The sequence below is a fragment of the Rutilus rutilus genome (genome assembly GCF_951802725.1).
Source record: "Rutilus rutilus genome assembly, chromosome: 19".
NCBI classification, from domain to species: Eukaryota; Metazoa; Chordata; class Actinopteri; order Cypriniformes; family Leuciscidae; genus Rutilus; species Rutilus rutilus.
Genome location: NC_140232.1, coordinates 30,656,518 through 30,678,305, shown reverse-complemented (window position 1 = coordinate 30,678,305; position 21,788 = coordinate 30,656,518). Strand labels below are relative to the sequence as shown.

General features: G+C 40.8%; 1 protein-coding gene across 5 annotated transcripts in view; it reads left to right on the top strand.

Moving 5' to 3' along the window:
* Positions 1-21,788, top strand: part of plxnb3 (plexin B3) — a 78,587-nt gene that overhangs the window by 34,737 nt on the left and 22,062 nt on the right. Inside the window, exons 1-8 of one of the 5 annotated variants that reach the window (XM_084390483.1) lie at positions 1,142-1,262; positions 11,774-12,893; positions 15,976-16,155; positions 18,139-18,267; positions 18,599-18,699; positions 19,718-19,850; positions 20,910-21,069; positions 21,668-21,776. In XM_084390483.1, the coding sequence (XP_084246609.1) occupies positions 11,790-12,893; positions 15,976-16,155; positions 18,139-18,267; positions 18,599-18,699; positions 19,718-19,850; positions 20,910-21,069; positions 21,668-21,776 (1,916 nt within the window). In that variant the 5' untranslated portion in view covers positions 1,142-1,262; positions 11,774-11,789. Of the gene's footprint in view, positions 1-1,141; positions 1,263-11,002; positions 11,092-11,773; positions 12,894-15,975; positions 16,156-18,138; positions 18,268-18,598; positions 18,700-19,717; positions 19,851-20,909; positions 21,070-21,667; positions 21,777-21,788 lie in introns of those variants that run through there. The other 4 variants (XM_084390485.1, XM_084390486.1, XM_084390484.1 and 1 more) reach the window with 4 other exon arrangements.

The following is a 21,788-nucleotide window of genomic DNA, read 5'->3' as shown; positions in this document are numbered from 1 at the left end:
GGAAATGTCACAGCCGGGTGACATTTGACAAATGAAGCCCAGCGGATGGCGAAGAATCTATTAAAGGCGGTGCGTTTGAGAGATCTGCATTCGTTTTCAATTGGTATTGTGTGAACCCGACAGTATCCGTGTCAAAACCCGGTGCAACAGAAACACACGGGTGTCAAACCCCATCTGCTCTCTCCAGCTGCGGCGCGGAGAGGCGTGCCTCCCCCCCCCAAATGCAACACCCCAAATGCAGCACGCTTCACTTCATGCCCCAATGTGAGCATTAAATATTGAGGAGAGGGACTGCAGGCTTAAGTGATAATTTAGGGTGGATTAAAATTTAGTTCATTTTTGACCCTCTGTTGCTTAACTAAGGTAAAGTAAAAAAAAAAAAAAAAAAGTGTAAACTATTTATTTCTAAATTAAAATAAACTTTAATTACATTAGCGTTGTTTGCAGCTTATCTTAAAACACTAGTAGAAATGTTATTATGAAATATACCAATGTTCCATATGTTTTCACATATGTACAGACCTCTAATTTTACATATTGCTTCCTAAATAATATTTTTGATATATATTAAGTGTTTAACTAAATATGTTGTTAAATAAACAATATTTTGAAGAAAAGTTAGACGTTCTCTCATAAGTCGTTCTCAATCAGTTTAAATGCAACAAAATCTCACAATACAAAGTAAATATATCCTGGCTAAGTTTCATTTTCATTAATGGTGCTGTTAATGATTTAATTTTAGTCCTTTTGCTTACTTCCTTCAAATGACATGTCACGGTCAGCCAACCCTGTGTCAGCAAATCAGATCGATTGACAGGCACAAGAGAGCACTGTGATTGATTGCATTTCTAATTGGCTAAATATCACTCATTATCATAATCATTTCTGTGATATCTCTCAGATAATAAGGAAATTTGACGTATGTAAAGAGCACCTTTAATGAAAAGGTAAAACTGCTAATATGAAAAGAAAATGTTTAGTCTGTCTGTTCACCTGAAGTGCCTCTCCGTAAGGACAAGCCCCGCCCACTCCCCAAGCGCTTCATTGAAAACTGTTTCATGACGTGTCTGTAAAACCCCGCCCCCTCTCCCTCAGAGCCGCTTTGCGCTGCTCGCCCGAGTCTGAGATCTTCCACAACAATGTGGCACACGCATAATGGGATTTACCGGGTTCACTTTCAAACGCTTTTGTTGTTGTTTTAAAAATTAACGAGAGTTACGCTTTGCCTTCCAAGGGGATGAAACGCAGTGCCGGTGAATGAAGTGAGTAAAATAGTTCGCTGGAAAACTTTTCAGTGTTTTTTGTATTGTGAGCGCTGAATTTGCTCTGTAAATGCTTACATTTTTTTTTTTTTTTTTTACTCTTTGCTCTTTAAAGATTAAAATAACTACATTTCAGTTAAAAATTACATTGTTTTGGGTTAAATGTTTAGGCTTACGTAATGTTACATTGAATGCCAATGAATAAGTTCTTATGCTCTTGGGTTCATTAAATTATTAAGTATAATTATGTATTGTTTCCTTTTCCCGTACCCTTTTTCATAACTTACCATTAGAGCACTGAATATAATGCATCTTTGTTCAGTTCGTTGTCCAGTTCATGTTCTGTTTATTTTATAACCTTTCAGGAGCTTCACTGCACTCTGGGACAGACCTCTGAGAGTATTCATTGATTTTTGCTCTTGCATTCTATTTCAAGCTCTACAAGCTTCACTTTGATAGGGGATAAAAACAACAACAAAAGAAACATGAAAAGCAAAAAGGTTTTCATCTTTATTTAAATGTCTGCCATTGAAATGTAATTTGCAAACATTTTCGAACTGAGAATTATCTAAATTGCTTTTGTTCTGTAATGCGTTTCGTTTAAATGCTTTTCATTCAGCTGTTTGTAAAACTTTACTGGGACTGATTTCGTCTGTCATTGTAATGTAGCCGAATAACATCACACAAATGCCAATGCATTTGAAACAACATTATCAGACGGCTGCGTTGGCAGCCTATTCTCAAGACTCCAATTAGTCCAAGGTGACTAGTCAAAGACCTACAAATGCCACGAGAACCTGTTGTGGAGTGGATCTAATGTATTCAGGCTTAATTGGAAGATAACTAGATGTTTAATCACACATTTACTCAGTGGTTTTCCAGTCTCAGTATCAGCAGCTTGCGGTTATTGTACTATTCCTCCGGGAGGTGTGGCGTACCACTTTAGGAGTGGCATTTTGGATTGTGTCTTTTCAGCGGCCATACCAAGTTTCGTGAAACCTGAACATCCCTTTTCACCCTCTCTTTCTTTTTTCACTCGCTCCCCCCGTTGTTATGACTCCATTGTCTCCTTTCTAAATGCCTCCTCCCTTTTAGTCCCCGAGGAGTGGTGGGTTTTCACCTTGTGTTCAGCATATGGGGGGCGTAATTAGCTGCTCGTGTTGACATTCTTTTATTGTATCGTGCAGCCGGTACCCACAAACAAGTTTTTCCTCCCTTTAGTCTCTAATTTGAAATTACACTCCTGCGTATTTGCATTTTCTTTCCCTCTTCAAAGACGGCCCTTATCTTGTAAAATGTTTGGCTTGTAAACGCTTTGGGGAACCTTCATTCAGAGTCATTATTACGCTCCCCAAGCTGGGCAGACAAAACATACAGCTGTGTTTTTTTGTTGTTGTTGTTGTCGCCGTCGTCATTTTCAGCCTCTAAAACAGCTATTAAATAGGGTGTGTAATGTAAGAAGTAGCCCGTGAATTTAGTGGCAGCTCCCTTCCTGTCGGTTTCACTGGAGTGAGCGTGTTTATCTGCCCCCATCAAATAATTAATGTTGCATTTTTATGCACGCAGATGCTTGTCAAGGTGGTGATGAAAGCAGTGTGGGCCGCTCGCGAGTGAGAGTGGCGGTGTGAAAATGAGAGCCGAAGGTGAAGCCTAATAATCATCATCATACGGTTGATGGTTCCAGAACTGTTTTTAAAATTCACAGAGAGTAGACACTTCTCACACTCATCCAGCTTATGAATATAGATGTGCACCTCTCTAACCTGCCAGAACTGTTGAATTCAATCAGCGTAAAATTGAAACGGCTCTTTTTTAAAAGGTTTACTATGATTACCTGTAGGTTGCTTTCCAAAGAGCTGCTCTGTGTCATTTTCCTGTAGTTTCACAGACTTTGCTTGTGATAAAAGCTTGCTTGAGCATCATTATATCTCCCATTGTGGCCATTATGGCTCATTACCATCAAAATAAGATGTCATCATATTTGTTTGTTCAGAGAGGTGATAATTACAGGGAGCCTGAGATGATTGGTCGCCTGGTTCATTTATTCCGACCGCGGCGGTGTTTTCTCCACCAGAAATTCCTACAGGACCTAAACGCACCCTGCTAACCTCTTGCTCTTCTTGCCGAAACGCCCTGACGATATCAGATATCTAGCAGCGTGCATGAAATATGAGCGAAATATTCATGAGCTCAGTTGGAGAGTATAAAGAAGCAATGTAGAGAGGAGGCTTTGCTGGAAACAGGACGGATTGCAACAGAGACGCAAGGATAGCTGAGTTGACGCGGCGGGAGGGAGAAAAGATTGAGTAAATATGATACGGCGAGTCTCTTCTATAAAATATAAGGAGTCTGAGTTGCATACAACTGTCAGCGATGAAATATGCACGAGGTTACATTACTAATCGGCGTATTTTATCACACTCCCGCTTTCTGTTCTTCAAACAGCTAGATGCTTTCTCTGTTGTTTTTTGCCTATCTCTCTCTTTTTTCAATTTTCCCCACCTTCTCTTTCTCTCTTTCCATATTTCCCAAAGTATCACCCCCCTCCTGCTTGGGTGTAGTATGGAAATGAGAACTTGCCCACCCTCCCTCCGCACAGAGGTGGTGATTAACCACTGCACAGCCCAGGCACACACACACACCTCTCTCTCTCTCTCTCTCTCTCTCTCTCTCTCTCTCTCTCTCTCTCTCTCTCTCTCTCTCTCTCTCTCTCTCTCACACACATGCACACACACACTTGGTGTGCTGACACTTTCATGCCTGGCATCAAAGAGACTTGTAAATCCCAGTCACTCTCACTCTCAGTACGCATTCAAAGACCCAACTCTGTAATAATCAGTGGCGTCTTTGAGATGTGCCCATCTCCATGAGACATGATGCGTGTTGTGAGATGCTTTGTCTCGCACCAAATTTCCAGGTTTATTTCCACCCTGACACCTGCGTTAGCATGGCACAGTCTCACCTGCTGCGAAGACCCCATTGATCTGCGCCCGATCTGCTGTGTGCGACGACACATATGCGATCTTACCTTATGACAACTTATAAAAAAAAGTGACTGTAGTTAAGCAAAAATTTAGGGCATGGATGAAAATGTAATAATTCTCGTGACTTGCTTTAATCTGTGGAGCACACACAAAAAATATATATTTTTTAAACTAAGTTTCTTTTATGGTCCAACAGGCTCAAGTATTGCCTATTTTGTTAACATAATAAACTGAACTGATTATTGTTAGTTAATGTTAATTAATACATTATGTTGTTAAATGTTTAATATGTATCTGCCATGTAATAGTCGGTGATGCTGATATGGCAATAAACTCAAATACTACTACTACATTAACTAATGAGGCCAAATCATGTTCCACAAAAGAAAGTAAGGCATACAGGTTTGGAACGACATGAGGGTGAGTAAATGATAACAGAATTTTCATTTTTGGGTGAACTGTCCCTTTAATTTAATTTGCCGTCTGCTGGTTCTTGTATCGCTTTATGAATTTAGACGCTGTGCTTTTAAATGATCTGAGATGTTTTAACGAGACACAGTGATGCATTTTGTGAGACACTTTGTGTCACATCAGATTTCCTGGTTACTTTCCAGTGAAATCTCGCTGCCCCCACATGCTGTGACCGCTCAGCCGACCTACGCCCTCTTTGTGTGGCATGAACAGACGTGAATACGATGCAAACATCTTTTCTTAGAAGTTCACACCTTGAGAAAGTGATCCAATTAGGCTAAGCAAAAATGTCATGACTTGGTTATTTTATCAAGCTTTTGCTAGAAGGGCGTAATTAGCATTCATGAATTTACATGCATCTGCTTGTACATGCAGAATTTTGCATTAAAGCTTGAAGCATGTAACCAAGTATTCAGATTTGCGGGGGAATTTGTACAAATTTTGAAGTCATTTAAATGTCAATAGTGATCAATCAACATTTCTGAATGGTTTGGAGATCCGTCCTTAATGTCCATAGTGGATACGGCCACTTAAACCTAAAAATATTAGCCAGACTATATTGTTCTGTCAGTTCAGACAGTGTGCTTTAAATTAGGAGAGACGTTTTTGTCTCCTGTCAAGCCTACTGAAGCGATTCCTTCCTCTGATAGTGCAAGCACACAGCATGGGTGGGGTTCGCATGTCTGTCTGTTGGCTCACCCCCATGGAGGAGTCTTGGACTTTGAAGCTTGTCTTATTTTTTTAACATACACAGAGGCTCACTTTTTTTTTTAAATTTGCCAGCTAGATGCTTTGTGTGATGTCCTTCAGTTTTTTATGTTTTCATGTGTGGAAAGTGTCTGTCTGGAAGCATTGCGTGTACGTGTAAGCTTTGTGTCTGATATTGTGTATTATGCACTCTGCAAAGAAATTAGACACACATGCACTCTATAATTACAACCGTGTCTGTTTCTGGGGGTAATGAGTGTTGAGTGAGCTTAGCAACCTAGCAAGTATGTGCTTTGTTTTAATATGCTGCTGTGTAGGAGAGGAAGTTTACAGAGATTGGGAACACGCGCACACACACACACATGCACACGCACACGCACACGCACACGCACACACACACACAGAAGAGGATGGGCGGAACAAGCGCTTCCAGCCAGGGTCAAAGGTCAGCCTGCAATCGAAATGACTCTCCCCGAATTGGTTGCACCTTTCGGGAATGATAAACTCTGCTACCTTCTATTTAAAACATGTTTACATGTTGCAAAAGCTGTTATTAGCGATATGCATGAAACATAATAGCTATTGGTCTGGTTTTTACAATGCAATGGTGCAAAACCAACCTCCATTTATTTTCACCCTTTGTCAAGTCCCAGTTCTTTTGTGTGTGCTTGTGTAAGGAAGAGCTCGCCTCCAATATATATCCCAAGCTCTTTTTCCATTTCTCCTCACAAAGGCAGTAGCTATTCCTCTTTCTTAGTGAATAGGGAATGTGTTCTCGCTCTCTCCCATGATGCCCCGAAACAGTTATTACCATTTAAGTAAAAAAAAAGCAGATGAATGCTGATGCTGCAAAAGCTCAACCTAATTCAAGCTGTGAAATTGCCTGTTTTGACAGTATGAGAGACCTCCTGCATTCTCATTTTTAGCACACTTTTGTTCTATGTCATTCTCACCCTGTCTGCCTCTGTTAGGTGGATCTGTGTAGGAATGGTTGCACACTGGGTGGGATTCAATCATTCAGTCTCTGTTTCGCTTCTGTTTGCCACTCTCAGTTAAATTTTCGGTGAGGATACGGTGGTGGTGGCACACCCTCTCTCCATTTAGACGCTCTAGGGCTGTGAATGCCTCAATGATTTATTCATTTAAGACTGACACATGTAGCATTTACATATTGTCATTTGAATATCAGTATGATATCCTTTTTTTTAATCTTTATCATTTTAATCAAGGTTACTTGAGTTTATAAGGCTGTTTTCGCTACTGTACCTTTAAGACGGCTATGTATGAATGACCTCGGTTATGATTTACAGGAGTTCCTGTTGCTCAAACAATAGAGCATGGTGTTAGCAATGGCATGGATTAGATTCCTAGGCAACACATCAACTAATTACAATGTATACCTAGAATGCTGTGTTAGGCCTGTGACACACTAGACTATTTTCAAATCTTCAAACCGATTTTTACACCGTAGGAGACCACAGACATCAGGACAGTTTCAACTGATTATTAACATAATAATCCTCAGAACGCACACACTAGACAATTCGGCCAGACCGTGAGACCACAAACCTACTGATTGTAGTAACGATTTCACAGTGACACGAGATCTCACAGAAACTCGCGTGATCAAACGTGACTTCAGAAGAAAAACAAACATGAAGGACGATCAACGTCATCAGCTGGCTCTCCTGGCGTACTTCCTTTTTTGCAGCGAAAAAGAAATCTTGGCTGAGAAGACGCTATAGTCTTCTTTCTCAATCTTCCACTTTCGTGATATGTTTGTGGCTGCCATGTTTCAGCTATAAAAGCATGCAACATCCGGTTGGTGCTCTCATTGGATATTGCAGGTATCACGTCGGAGGAAGCCCGAACCAGAGTCGTAAATATCGAACATGTTTGATATTTGCAATTTGGGATCGGGAAAGCTCAGACGCGATCGGGAGTAGTAAAACAATCGTAATGACACCACAAAATTGAGTTTTTTTTTGGACAAAAAGTCGGTTGCGACAAGTCTCAAATCTGGCCACGCCCCCCCCGATCATTGGGGGTGCAAATCGTGCCCAAAATCTCTTAATTTTCAAGTGGTTTGGCGAGCATAAGTCAGTTGTCATAAGTCAGTCACTTTGTTCACACTGTCATTCAATATTGAAAATGTATATAAATGCAAATATAGTTGTGACATCATAGCCATGATGAATTCTGCATTTAGAGGTAAATATATAAAGGTAAACTAATACGGCTTCATTGCAGTAGCGTACATGCTAATCGGTTTCGGACAACTGCAAAAACGAGCTAAAAGAGGTTTAAACTTGGCCGGTTATGTGCAGTTTTAGAAGAAAATAAATGACTTGGAAAAATTGGAAAAAGCTCTAACATATGTATGACTTTTTGTAACTTCTCTGGTTTGCCTAACATCAAAATGTGTCGGAGCCTATACTGAACTTTTTTATATATTTTTTTTAATAAAAGATCAAGGAAAATTTAAATTTTCATGGTATGACCACTTAAAAAGTGCTCTAGAATATTTTTTGCTGACTGCAGAATATCAAAAGCATGACAACTTATTATCAAAGTGTTTTTCCACTCTGAATGCAAGTCAGCATCATTTAGCTTTTCCAGATCCTGTTGTGCAAGACCTTAACGAAACAGGTCATGACTAAGGATAAGAAAAATCAGCTGGCGGTCTGTTGGCTTTCTGAGCTCGTTTCTTTTGATCATGTTCATTAAACGTGGACAGCATGAGTCCTTAAGCTAGGAAGACAAGAGACACCGTACAAAGCGATGTTCAGCTTTCAGCCTTCATAAACAAGGTGAGGCATGAACGCATGAACTCTCCAATCAAAAGCCTAAACGAAAAGTGGCTAATCTCGCCAGCATGTCAAACTGTCCTTTTCTTACCCACCATCCCTTTGAAGGTGGAGACGAGGTAAAATGTTATGCATACTGATAGATTCCAGCTTCTCTGGAATTCCCCCCTCCTTCACTCCTCTCCTTTGCTCTTTCTCTTCATCTCTCATATACTAGGCCCTCAAGACTTCTTGGCTGCTGTGATATGAATTAAAGATGAATCTTTCTTTTCCCTCTGTAACTTTCTTAGATACTCAGTGTCCTCTGATACTTTTTCTCCTTCAAAAATGGAATCGTGTTTGGCGTACTTGCAGAAATTAGTCAAGCCTCTCTCTAGACTTGACTTGCAGGCAAGCCTAACTATTACTATTGCTGATAATTTGGGGTTAGGGATTTGAACAAACTCCTGACCCTAAGTGTTACACCACCTCGGCATGCAACGTCTCTCAGTGTTTGCCTGACAGACATGATGGCTCAAATTGTGTGGCTTGTTGAGGAAAGGTGTGCTGTGCAGTACAAATTAGTTTTAGTGGAGGTTTTAGAGGAGATTTGGTCACTTTTCAGCTGGTCAGGCTGGGAAACCCGCTTGCTGACTGGTTACACCAAGTTAAGCCAGCTACGACCACCTCAGATCAGACCAGAAAACCAGTATTTTCACAAATAAAGAAATTGTTTAAATATGAATAAAAAGGAAGTAAACAATGTAACCAACAGGGCACTCTGCAAATCTGGTTAGTTTGTATGCACTGGGAATGCACTTGTATGCAGGTAAATAAGCAGACACTGTAATTTTACATGCAACAGACATTAGCCAGGCTTCCATTACAGATTTGCGCAAAACTTTTACAATATTTTATAAATGTCGATAAAACACTATTGCGAAATGACGTCATTTCCATTAACTGATGTTATGAGACTAAAACGTAATTTTTTCCTTTCGCAATAAGTCATTCCAAAAATCTTCTCAATGGATGTTAGTAGGTTTAAGTATATCGCACTAGCCATGATTTTTAATCGAAGGAGACGTAGGTGTGTTATCCAATCATTAATGGCAAGGAAAGCCCCTTAAACTTGGGAGCGGCTACATATTTCTGGAAATGAAAATGACGTGAATATGGCATAGTGGGCAACTGAATGTATTGCAGCATAGTTTGAAATCAAGGATTTAAAGCAGAACTTGGTAACTTTTTTAACTTAATAAAACTGTCTAGAAATCATTTGGATGGTTAAACAACCTGTTCTGGTGATATTGGTGACTTTCCACGCTCCCCCCAGCGTTCCCAGGCGGAAAACCAACCTTGCAACTTGGGGACTACCGTCCCGGCAAGATAGAAATTGGAAGTCTCGTGAGAAGCGAGAACGAGAACGAGAATGAGTGCGAAACACGAATTGCTTTACGGCAATTCGACATAAACACACACGCATGTATGATGTATTACCCACCTCGGTAGACATAGCTCCACACGATACAGTTGGCTTGCTCCGATCATAACAAAACGCACATGAGCAGCGGTAGAGAGGGGGAGGAGGCCGCCGCAAGTGAGTTTTTTACGACAGTGTTGGGAAATATATGCCCCACAGCTGTAGGGGGAGCTCGTGGGGAAAACATGCGACAACAAAAGGGAAAATCAGCGAAGAAGTGAGTAGAGTTCGCTAGAGTTGCCGAGTTCTGCTTTAAAGTCTGCAAGGTTTGTGAAATTTTATTCAAAGACTTTTTAAAATTATATAAATGCGAACATGAATGCTGACAGTAAATGAGAAAGTTTTATAGTGTTTCACTTTCGATTACTAATAATATAAAAACCAAATGCTATAATACTTTTTTGGATAACATTTTCTTTCCTTTCTTCGTATTAGACTTTTAAACAGACGTAAACTAATGAATACGGAGAATGGGAGCGCTGCGTGCTCAGGTGATGGCGTTCTCATCGTGGTCAAAATAAAAGTCCTGATTCCGACACATCGACCAAACAAACAAAAAACTTATCGGATTATGCCAATATTTAAAAATTGACAAATATCGGTCGACCACTACACACAACACCCTAGCAACCACATAAAGCTAAAAAACATTGAACACATTAGCAGTTGCATAGCAACTCCATGGCAACCACCCAGAACACATAGCATCTATATAATACTGTGCTTAAAACCTCTCAGAACACGCTGGCAACCACACAAAATGTTGGAAAACATTTAGAACACCTCAGCAACAGTATAGCTACACCCTGGCAACCATATACAATAATCTAGCATCATGGTATTGAGTTAACCACACGTTTTCTTAAGAAAATGGAAATCTAGTTTTTATTGCATCAGATGATTCTTTATTTTCTCTGTTTTGTTCAAAGGTTGATAACTGAATGTAACCACTGATGTTCGTGTCTTTCAAGTGGTTGAATAAAGCGGTGTCTGTTTTCTTGGTTTCATGATTTCATCAGTAAAACCAGAAAGGCAACAGCTACAGGCATCATGCATAATTTAGCACCTAACTTCTTCACATCTCTATTTTACTTTTTTTTATCAGCGCTCTCATATTTTCTCACACACACACACACACACACACATACACACACACACTCTCTCTCTCTCTCTCTCTCTCTCTCTCTCTCTCTCTGTTTCCCCACTAGCCCTCTTCCTCTCTCTTTCCTTCTCTCCCTCTGTCTCTAATCTTGATAATTCCGAGGAACTAGTCATTCTCATGTCATCTTGCGGCAGTCAGTATCGGCCAGTAAACAGTGAGTCAGACACCCAGAGACCGACACAAACACCAGCAAAGGATTTTAATGATAACAGGAGCCCACGTCTGGCGAGCTTTGGTACGTTTTATCAGCCGCTGTTCTTGCGTTTGCCACTCGCACGCTGGCATTCTGACTTTTCTGAAGTAAACTCCAGTATTATTGCATGCTTCGTGGTCTTAGACGCGCGTCTTTTATTGCATTGGACCAAAGCCTGGCAGTCTCACTCAAGCATCCTTCACTGCCTGTGTGAAGGTGGCAGGACTTTGATGAACAAAAGAATGTATTTGAAGCCTGTAGTCTTTGTGCTGCATGGTGATGTGCGGCAGTAGGTATTCTTTGGGGTGTTTTTTTGTTAACTTAACATTTGTCTTCTCTCTCTCTTTCCCCTCTCTCTCCCTCTCTTTATTTCTCTATCTTTATTTTTCTCTCCCGATCCCCATCTGAATCACCTCCTCTCTGGTTTCCGCTAAAACTGACTATCTTGCTTTGCCTTCTGACTCTCTTCCTTCCTTTTCATGTGTTGCTCAACTTTCCATGCCCCTCTCCCTCTTCCTTACCGTCTTTCCCCGTACCTTCACATCCTTCCCATAAATCTCTTCATGCACGCTGCCTTCACTTTTCTGACTTTGCATTTCCGACTAACTTTTATCCCTGCTATTTACGTTCCTGCCCTTTCCATCCATTCTAAATTATCTTTCTTCATGCGTGCTGCTTTTTAACTGCCTCCCTCTCTTTCTTCTTGATCTCTATCTCTTTTCAGCAGGTGAGGGGGTGCCATGCCAGCTGCTGCTCCCCTGTTGCTGCTCCTCGCCATCTTGTGGTGGCCTCTGGTAATGCCTCTGGTCCCCAGTCATCTTCAAAGCCCCCCTACATTCATCTCCCTCAATGGCTCCCGCCTCAATCACCTCCTGCTCGACAGCCACTCGGGCCATGTCTATGTGGGTGCGGTAAATGTGCTCTATCACCTTTCCCCAGAGTTGCAGCTGCTCTCTTGGGGCAAAACAGGGCCTAAACTAGACAGCCCAGACTGCCTACCACCCATCGACCCCACTGATTGCACCCAGGCGGAAACCACAGACAACACCAACAAGCTTCTGTTACTGGAAGAGGTCAAAGGAGGGTATCCACTCAGCCTGATTGTGTGTGGGACGGTCCTACAGGGCATCTGCGAGAAGCGAAACTTGGAGAACGTCTCTCAGGTGCTGTACAAGACTGACAACCCTGTGGACACACAGTATGTGGCGGCAAATGACCCTCGAGTGTCCACTGTTGGGGTGGTGGTGGAGCAGAAAGGTGTTCTGCTTATGCTCGTTGGACGGGGCTACACCAGCAAAGGACCTGGTGGGATCCCACCAATCACGATGCGGCGCTTAGCCCCAGTTGCCCGTCATTCTGCACCAGCATTCTCTCACGAAGAACTTGGAAAGCTGGTCGTTGGTAGCTACTCCGAATACAACAACCACTTTGTGAAAGCACTCCAGCACAACAACTATGTCTACTTTGTGTTCTCTCGACGCGACGTGTGGGGCAAACGGGAGTATCGGACATACGTTTCGAGACTCTGTGCAGGCGACCCCAACTTCTATTCTTATGTGGAGGTGCCGCTTTCCTGCGGTGGAGGATACAATCTGGCACAGGCGGCCGTGCTTGGCACACACCATGAGCAACCTGCGCTATTTGTGGCCATGGCTATGGGACAAGCGTCGACTCCCACACCCACAGACAGGTCGGCTCTATGTGTGTACATGGTGGAGAAGCTGGATAAAGCCCTGCATGGCGCCCAGCTACTTTGTTACACACAGGAAGGCAAAGACGGCAATAACAAGGAGAAGGCGTACATCGAGTACGAAGTGTCCTCCAGTTGTCTGAAGCTCCCGCAGGTAAGTTGTTGGCCTGGGTTTTTGCAGTCATTCCTCAAATAGGATTACAACCCCCTGAAATTCATCATGTTGATCTCAAAGGGCTTTTGATGACTCTGCCAACTGATCCAACAAAATAGAAATTTTGCTCTTTGCCAGGTTTTTTTTTTTTTTTTTTTTTTAGGCTCTTGTTCCCTTCACCCCTTCCACCATTCAAAATCAGTTCCGCTTCAGACCCCTCCAAATAACGGCTTAATTTAAACATTAGCCAATAAGATAGTGGTGTAGGCTGTTTTTTTTGCGGTAGCATGCAATTAGGTATCCGCTTATTTTGCCAATCTCTGACAGTTGTACCCGCCTACCTCAGCATGGCTCCAAAATACTTTCTACTAGCAGACGAAGGGAGTGGTTCCATGAATGTAGCGGCTTTTAATGAGGGGTAAATCCGCAGCTAAAGAGCGATAAGTACGAATATACAGCTAAGGATAGCCACAAGATATCTCCCCATTAGCCGGGTCGTGTAAGACAGCATGGCGTGTGGTTTCTTGGCGACAGATCAGGGTCAGCTGGGGCTTTTTTGCGATGGGTGTAAGTCTGGGCGAGTGGCAGCTGCCTCAGTGCTGACACAGATTAGCGTCCAGCTGCCTGCGCCAATGCTAATCCGCACGGCATAACAAATGCAGCGGTATCTCCCAAACTTCTGCATGTCACAGGTCTGATTCTGATTCTCTGCTCTGTGAATTTCAGAGATATTTCCATCTTTAGTTTGTGCAACTGTAATGTAATGGCCATTTAGCGTAACAAAACAAGTTAGTGAACTGTAATTTTGGGTATACAGTGGTTTGTGTAGTTTATGGTTTGTTTTAAGCGTGACAAATGAGAACTGGAGAGTTTCTAAGAGCGAAATCTAAAGAGGTTTAGTTCGGAGGAGGAAAGTAGGTATGGGGACTAATGGAGAATGGTTAATGTTCAATTCATGTGTCTCTTGCTGTGTGGAAGGGGGGTAGTGTGTATTAGTATGAGCTTGGGAATGAAAAGGAGTAGTGTGTATGTGTGTAGCCTCTGGGAGGTGGTTAAATCCAGCTTAACGCTGCAGCTGGTTTGAGTTTCGCTGACCCACATCCTCTCTGAGCTCACTGCCCCAGTGACCAACACCCACAGAAGCCCACTGAACCGATGACCTCGAAGAAATAATAATGTCACCACATTTGGGCTGTACAGTTCACTAGAATGTCTAATATATGACTTCTGTCTGCTAGTCGGCTAAAATCTGCAATTGCTGATATTATGTAATTATCAAATCAGTTTTAGAAAGTCACCATGTGCATAATAATTTAAACGCTTATGTTCAGACCTGTGTGACTTAGAAATTATAAAGATAGAACAGCAATGCATGGAAACTACAGACTAGAATGAAATTGCATGGGAATAAGATAGTTCTCCTTTTGTACACAATGTCCAGGAAGGGTTATTAAAGTAGTAAATGTGGTTAGTTCTTATTTCATTTTAACTTTAAGGTCATTATATTCATGCTGCAATTTTAACAGTTATTGCCATCTCAATAATTCATAGGAAGTATTGCAGCATGGCTGCTATTATCTTGTTTCAAACCAGTAGGTGTGTTTGGTGTTTCTGTATTTGACCTCCTTTGACTTCAATTGCGTGCCACCGTTCCACTGTCCCGTGTGGCCACTCCCCTTGGTCTGTTAGCTGAGGTATTGTGTCCGTCCGTCCACTGACAGCTGCAATTCTAGAATAGCATTAGGTCAGGACACACAGACAGACCCATGGTTGGCTCCAGTGAGTGCATCTAAAAATCACTCCCAGCCATGGATAGATGATGGGTTGTGTTTGACAGACATCATTATAAAAGCAGCTGAGCTTTTTTAGTATTGATTTTTATGCACATGGCAAGGACAGGATGTTTCTGGCACTATCCAAATGTTAAAAGTTGACTTTGGAAACTTTATACTTACCCAGTTTTTAGAGCTCAGACTTAATATTCTACTTGCATTTTGGATCTTAATTGTTTATAATGTCGCCGCTCAGGGTTCTTGTCTCCGTATTGTAAGCATTGGGGCACACAGCTGTCTGTCTGTGTGATTAGCCCGAACCTCATTATTTCCAAAACATTTAACATTCATTAATTCCTAAACTGTTTGTATATCATTGGACTGAATTCAAAGTACAACCAAGTTGCATATATTAGAAACTTGCATGCCATTTCATGTGAACTACCAGTCAAATGTTTGGACATACCTACTTATTATTAATTATTATTGTTATTATGTTCCGCATCTTAGGATAATAATAGTAAATCGTTAAAAGTATGAAAAAAAATGTCATAATTTTTTTCGACCAAATTAATGAGCTGCATCCTTGGATGGTTTTTACAATTATTGAAGAAGTAATATATGCTGGGAACTTGCTGGCAGCTTTTCCCTTCACTATACAGTCAAACCCATCTATTAAATTAAAAATAGTCTACAAAACGATTTAATGAATTCAAGCGTAAGCATTTAAATCAAATGGTTTTGAAAATCCAAGTGTCCACACTTTTCACTAGTAGTGATGTTTTAATGAAAGAACACTGCAATTCTATCTCAATAATTTCTTTCCTACTGTCACTGTCAATAAAGGTAAGCAGAAGTTCCTCTGCCTACTGTCACAGAGAGTCCTCTGTGCACTAAATAAAGTTGTCAGCAGTGGCGTATAATCAGTTTATGGGTGTGAATCGAGAATGGGTTCTTATTCAGAAGTGATGTGTATAAATATTCCGGAACTGAATGGCTCCGTTTACAGCCTGCATTCTTCCACTAACGCAGACAGAGCACCGTGCTAAAACCGTACTGACAGTGTTTTCATGCTCCATTGCTGAACCACTATTGGATCGAAAGTGCCCAAAAATCGTGTTTTTGCCAAATTGTGAGGTTGCAGCCTGAATTGAATGTGATGAGAGCCAGCAAGAGAGAGAAAAACTGTTGAATTCCCAGATATTCCCATTCCTAACAACTTCCCCGCCATCTGCTATAATTATGAACTGTGAATGATGAACATATTTTGGTGATGGATGTAGGTAATGTAATCTTTCTGGGTCGTGCAGGACTCTCTGACCGAGTACCCATGCGGAGGTGAACACACGCCCAGTCCCATCGCCAGTGCCATTGCTCTCGAGGCCACGGCCGCTTTCACCTGGACTCCTCCTATCACTGCCGTCACCACCGCAACTGAGGTTGGCCACACCATAGTACTGCTAGGAGACAAAAGCGGGAAGCTACACAAGGTATGACTCACTGCTATTTATTACTGGCCATCTAACATGCTATTTTTCATCTTGCATCACGTTTTAGTGGAACTAAACCTGCAATTTTGTGTTAGCAGCACAAATCACAAATCACTGAAGCATAATGGGAAAAATCAGCATGAACAACTGCATTTTAAAGGCTGTTTACCATCATTAAAGAAAAGACTTCTTCATTGAAAAGCAAACACATGGAGTAATCATAATCTGTCATTAAGCACTAACTTGCCAGTAATGAGCAAACGAGCCTACAGCATGGTAATCTTATGTTATTAAAATCGCTTGGTTCAGTCAGAGTTCAGCTAGTGTGGGTTACATTACTTATCAGGATAAAGTTTGGGAGGTTATGATAGCATGTCCTTGCTCCAAAAATTGGATGAGAAACAGTTTTTGGTATGCATTGCAATGTGGACACTTTTGTATCCTTTAAAGGCCACTAGAATTGAGACAATGTATTTAAAGATTACCTTTCAAAGCAGAAAAACATAAGACATAAATTTAGCTTGAACTGTTGCGTTTGGTGTTTAGCTGCTATATAAGGCAATTGGACAAGAGAGTGCATGCATGTCTTAAGCTCCTGCACTCTTAGTGGTGGAACAGTGTAGAATTAATTCATGAGTCATGGAAGGTGAAAAGAAACGCATGATGAGCAACTCTTATTCTTGGCACGCTAGGATTTGGTTTCAATTACGCAAAACTCATTGTTCCAAAGCCTGTATTACTTTCTTCTGTGGAGCACAACAACATTTTGAAGAATCTTCACACAGAGGTTTTCTGACTCAAAAAGCCCCATAAAAGAGGTCTGTACAACTTAAGCTTTATATTTCAACAAGATTAAAAGGAGGTACACTTGGCAAATGGCAGTGAGGTAGCGTTGAACTTAAATAACTATAGTCTTCAGAAGACTTTAAATGAAGTGCAAGAGAATGAGTACCGGTAAATAATTATCAAATCTTTATTTTTTGGATGAACTATTCCTTTAAGATCCTTCAGGCTGAAGATCCTCCTGCAACATAGTCATTCAGTCTTGGGAAATAAACTCAGTTTTCTGCATCACGGTGTATTTTTTTGTTTTGTTTTTAGGGACAGATATGTTTTGATCTGCCAATTTTGCCCACTTTCAATCGAGAATGTGGGGTATTTACAGCTCGTGATTGGCCCAGTCTGGCCTGAAGCTGGTGTGATTGTGTGTGCATATAAAAGGGAGTCTGAATGCGAGTGGCTGCCTCATCAGCATGAGAGGACATGTTCTGAATGCTTATTGCAAGCGCCTTGGGGAGAACCGATCTCAGGGGAGCCGGTCACATGCTGCGCGCTCTGGGTCGGCTGATAGGGGTGGTGGCAGCGGCGCTTGGAGTTTTTCATCCTTCAATCCCCTCCGGTGCTATATGAAATATTAACAGCGAAACTCTGAAACAGCAGCTTGTTTACCGCCCAAATATCTCCTCAGGCTAAACTTCTCACAGACAGCCCACGGTCTCACTTCTCCTGCCTGCAAGATGCTGAAAAACACACCGGCCTGCTGAGATTGCAATTCGCCTGAGCTTTGTGGCCAATGTGTGCGTCTTCTGTATATGCACATGTATGCTTTTGTTCATACTTTTGAATAAAACTAATTGTAAGCATTCAACTTTAGCACATAATTCGCCATGCAGCATTTGTCCTACAGACATGATTCTTTAAAGTCGGCATGAAAATTGCAATCGTTGTTTCTTCTCTATTGTGACATTTAACAGTGAAACTGCTTCTCAAACAAGAAAACTTTTATTTTGTCTATCGGGAATTGATTGGATCATTGAATCATCATTGATGTGCTCTGATTAATAATTTACTGCAATATTCCATTAAAAATAAGAATTGTCCGGTTTAATTTTGTGGTAACTTTAAATCATGTGGCTAGTTGTAGAAAGTTGTGCTATTACTTTTATAAGCAATCAGACTTCATGTGCCTTTATTTTTTTGCAGGTGTTCCTGCATGCAAATGGTACCGGTACCAAATATGACACAGTGGAGGTGGATGCAGAGAGTCCCATTAACGCTGACCTGCTGTTGGACTCCACCAAACAGAACGTCTACGTATTGACTGAAAGAAAGGTATGAGAGACAAACGGCTTCTTTCAACTGCCAGCAACTGAAACAAACAGCATCTGTTACATGCACGCTCTAAAGGGAGAGATTACACGTTTACTTTGACAAACATCATTTGAATGACAGAGTTTTTTTTCTCTAGATGAAAGTCTGGTTTTGTTTCTTGCATTGTCGAGTAATTGCCAGTGGAATCGTCTTGGCAGCCAATCAGAATTGGAGATTCTTTTTTACACTGTTCTCTCATGCAAAAGTTGCGTTCTCTTGCATTTGATCAGTTTGCAATGCAAGAACGGTGCTCAGGGCCTCTGATTTGTGTGTGTGTGTGTGTATGTTTCAGGTTACAAAGCTCCATGTAGCTCAGTGTGAGAAGCATTCAGACTGCCACTCCTGTCTGTCTAATCGAGATCCCTACTGCGGCTGGTGTTCGCTGGAGGGCAGGTACTTGAGCTCACCTAAATACTGTTACACATCACTGCCTGCTCTTTCAACACTCCCTTTCCATCAGGCCGCACCTCTCGTTTTACATAAACAGCACATTTAATCATACGACGATCATTTCCATAGATCATTTTTGATATTCATAATTTCTTCAACGACTTCTGCTTCCACAGAACAGCAGTTGTGTTACCGGTTCAACTATTTTGGGCTGTATATGCAACCCTTTTTGTTTGGGGATTATTCTAGGGATCATTATCAGACCAAGATTTAATACTACACTAACCATTCAAAAGTTTGAGGTCAGTAAGAAGGACGCTTTTTGGAAGAAATAAATGGTGGCAGTAAATTCAAAAAAATCTGTTTCAAATAAATGCTGTTCTTTTGAACATTCTATTCATCAAATAATCCTGAAAAAAAAGTATCACGGTTTCCACAAATATTAAGCAACACAACTGCTTTTAACATTTATAAGAGAATTTTTTTCTTGAGCAGCAAATCAGCAAATTAGATTGATTTCTGAAGGATCATGTGACACTCATACTGCAATGAGAACCAAAGTGCCTAAAACAATTCCAAAACAGCTCCATGATAGTAGTCTATGCAACTTATGTGCTTCAGTATATTTCAAGTCTTTTGAAACTATATGCAAACTTTTGTGAGGAACAGACCAACATTTAAGTAATTCACAAATAATCATCCTTTCTGCTCTCAAATCTCATGCATCTTATCGTGATCAGGCAAGTTTTCAGGCGATATCGTCTTAAAATTCAGTCTGTTCTCACACAAAGCTATCGTATTTCTTTAGAAGGATTTTTTTTTTTTTGTTAAATAAGAAACAGAAGATCAGATATTTTGACAAAATAATGGTGTCAGAACTACATTAGGGGTGCGGGTCATTTTTGTGTTTTATTTTCTCAATCTAATCTCTGAGAGGACTCTTCAGTTTATTCAATTTAGCTGTAACTCTCAACAGACCCTTATCTCATTGTGTGTGTTTGTGTGTGTGTGTGTGTATCAGATGCACGCGGAAGATGGATTGCGCACGGCATGCTCAGCAGCACCACTGGATCTGGAGTTACGGTCATGAGCGCCAGTGTGTGTCTATAGAGAGTCTACAACCCTCCATCCAAAGCAGAGAAGAACAGACACGGGTACATTCCCAGATCACCTCCCACTCTGCTGTCACATTTTAGCCTGTGTGGTCTTCATTGCAGCCTATTTTAGCCAGGAAACACTCACTTAGACAGGAATTGACTCCCTGACCGTCATGTAACACTGTGGCTAACCAGGCATGATGTGATAGCAGAAAGCAATTAAAGCTGTCTCTTCCATTTTTATCAATTTTTTTCATTCTGAAATAGGCTGCAATATACAAAATACACTTGGGTTTATGGTGAAATCTCATTGTTCCAAAGTCCTGCTTCTCATAACAATATTTTAAATCTCATAACAGTATTTTAAATATATTGTGCCTCATTAGAGCATTTTTGCTTTTGTTGTGGATAGACAGACTATTTCTCACTGAATATTTGTCACATCCTTATGTATGTGTGTGTGTGTGTGTGACTCTGTGTGTATATATGTACGTGTGTGTGTGTGTGTATATATATATTATAGTATATTATAATATACCAGTAATATATACTACTTTACTACTAGTAGTCATATAGGATGATCAGTAAAGACTTTTATTATGTTACAAACGATTTCTGTTATAAATAAACACTTCAATTAATGGTTTCCACAAAAATATTTTCAACATTGAAAATAGTTAGAAATGTTACTTGAGCAGCAAATCAGCATATTAGAATGATTTCTAAATGATCATGTGACTAATTGCCTCTATTTACGAATAGCAAGTAACAAATCATGTTCATAACTGTGATGTAAACTAAAATCTATTGACTAAGGTTATTTCTTTATTTAATAAAAAAAATAAAAAAACTGACTTACTCCAGTAGTAAATGCAAAGTTGCGCTCGAGGTCTTCAATTGCACAATAACATTCTTGTAAGGGGTCAGGAACAGTTCTGACTGGTTGCTTATGCAGGACTCTCAGACGATTACATAGCCTGAAAACTTTGCACCAGCATCCAAACAAAAGTATTGACAATATCTCCTATTAGTATTCTTAAGAGCAAGCATGGCCTTGCACACTCTTAAAATGGCCATTTAAATATCTGATCTATTTTTTTCTTCTGTGCTTTCAAGGTCTCTTTCACAGTTCTACAGTTGCCAGTCTTGTCAAAGGATGAGACTCTATCTTGCGCTTTTGGGAGTTTGGCTGCGCAGCCTGCGGTTGTCATGGAGAACAGAATCACATGTCAATCACCAGCACCAGAGCAGCTCCCCCCGAGTCCACCAGGCAACGGTGAGCCACGCTGACGAGATCGCATTGCCAAGACGGTTTTATCCCAGCAACCAACTGTTGAGCTGAGGGAATGAAACCCAAACCATTTCTTTTCAATAGAGAGTGCTTTTTTTTTATAATTCATGGTAATCTGAAACTAGCTATCGTGATTTTTATCTAAGTGCACAAGCACATTCAGAGATAACGAGCTTCTTAGAATATGTTTGCTTGCATGTTGTAAATATGCAACGATTTGCCGAAATTTAAAGATACTCCTGTTGATTTTACTGACGTTGAATCTGGGTTACAGGGATTATTTTGACGTAGGGTTTTAGCTTATCTTTTGTGCAACTAGAAAATGTCAATCTGCCAGGACTCTGTACTAAAGCTTTTAGGCAAACAGTTCTGAGATCCTGACAATGCTTTGTGCGCCTCTCTAGAGTATACAGTAGATCAACAGTATTTACTGTACAGGGATGGTTAAATCCATGTTAAATACTGAATATCACTTAATCGCATTTCAAGCTGAAAATTCTAGGTAAAAAAGGAACTTTGAATTATTTCTGGTTATTATGTCATTTGCTTTGCTGATATTTTACATGAATCTGTTTATTTGTAGATCACGTATCTGTTCGAATGGCACTGAAGTTTGGAAACGTGACCATCTCGCACGCAAATATCACCTTTTATGACTGTAAAGCAGTCGGACGGCTCAACGCTACTTCACCGTAAGGACACGT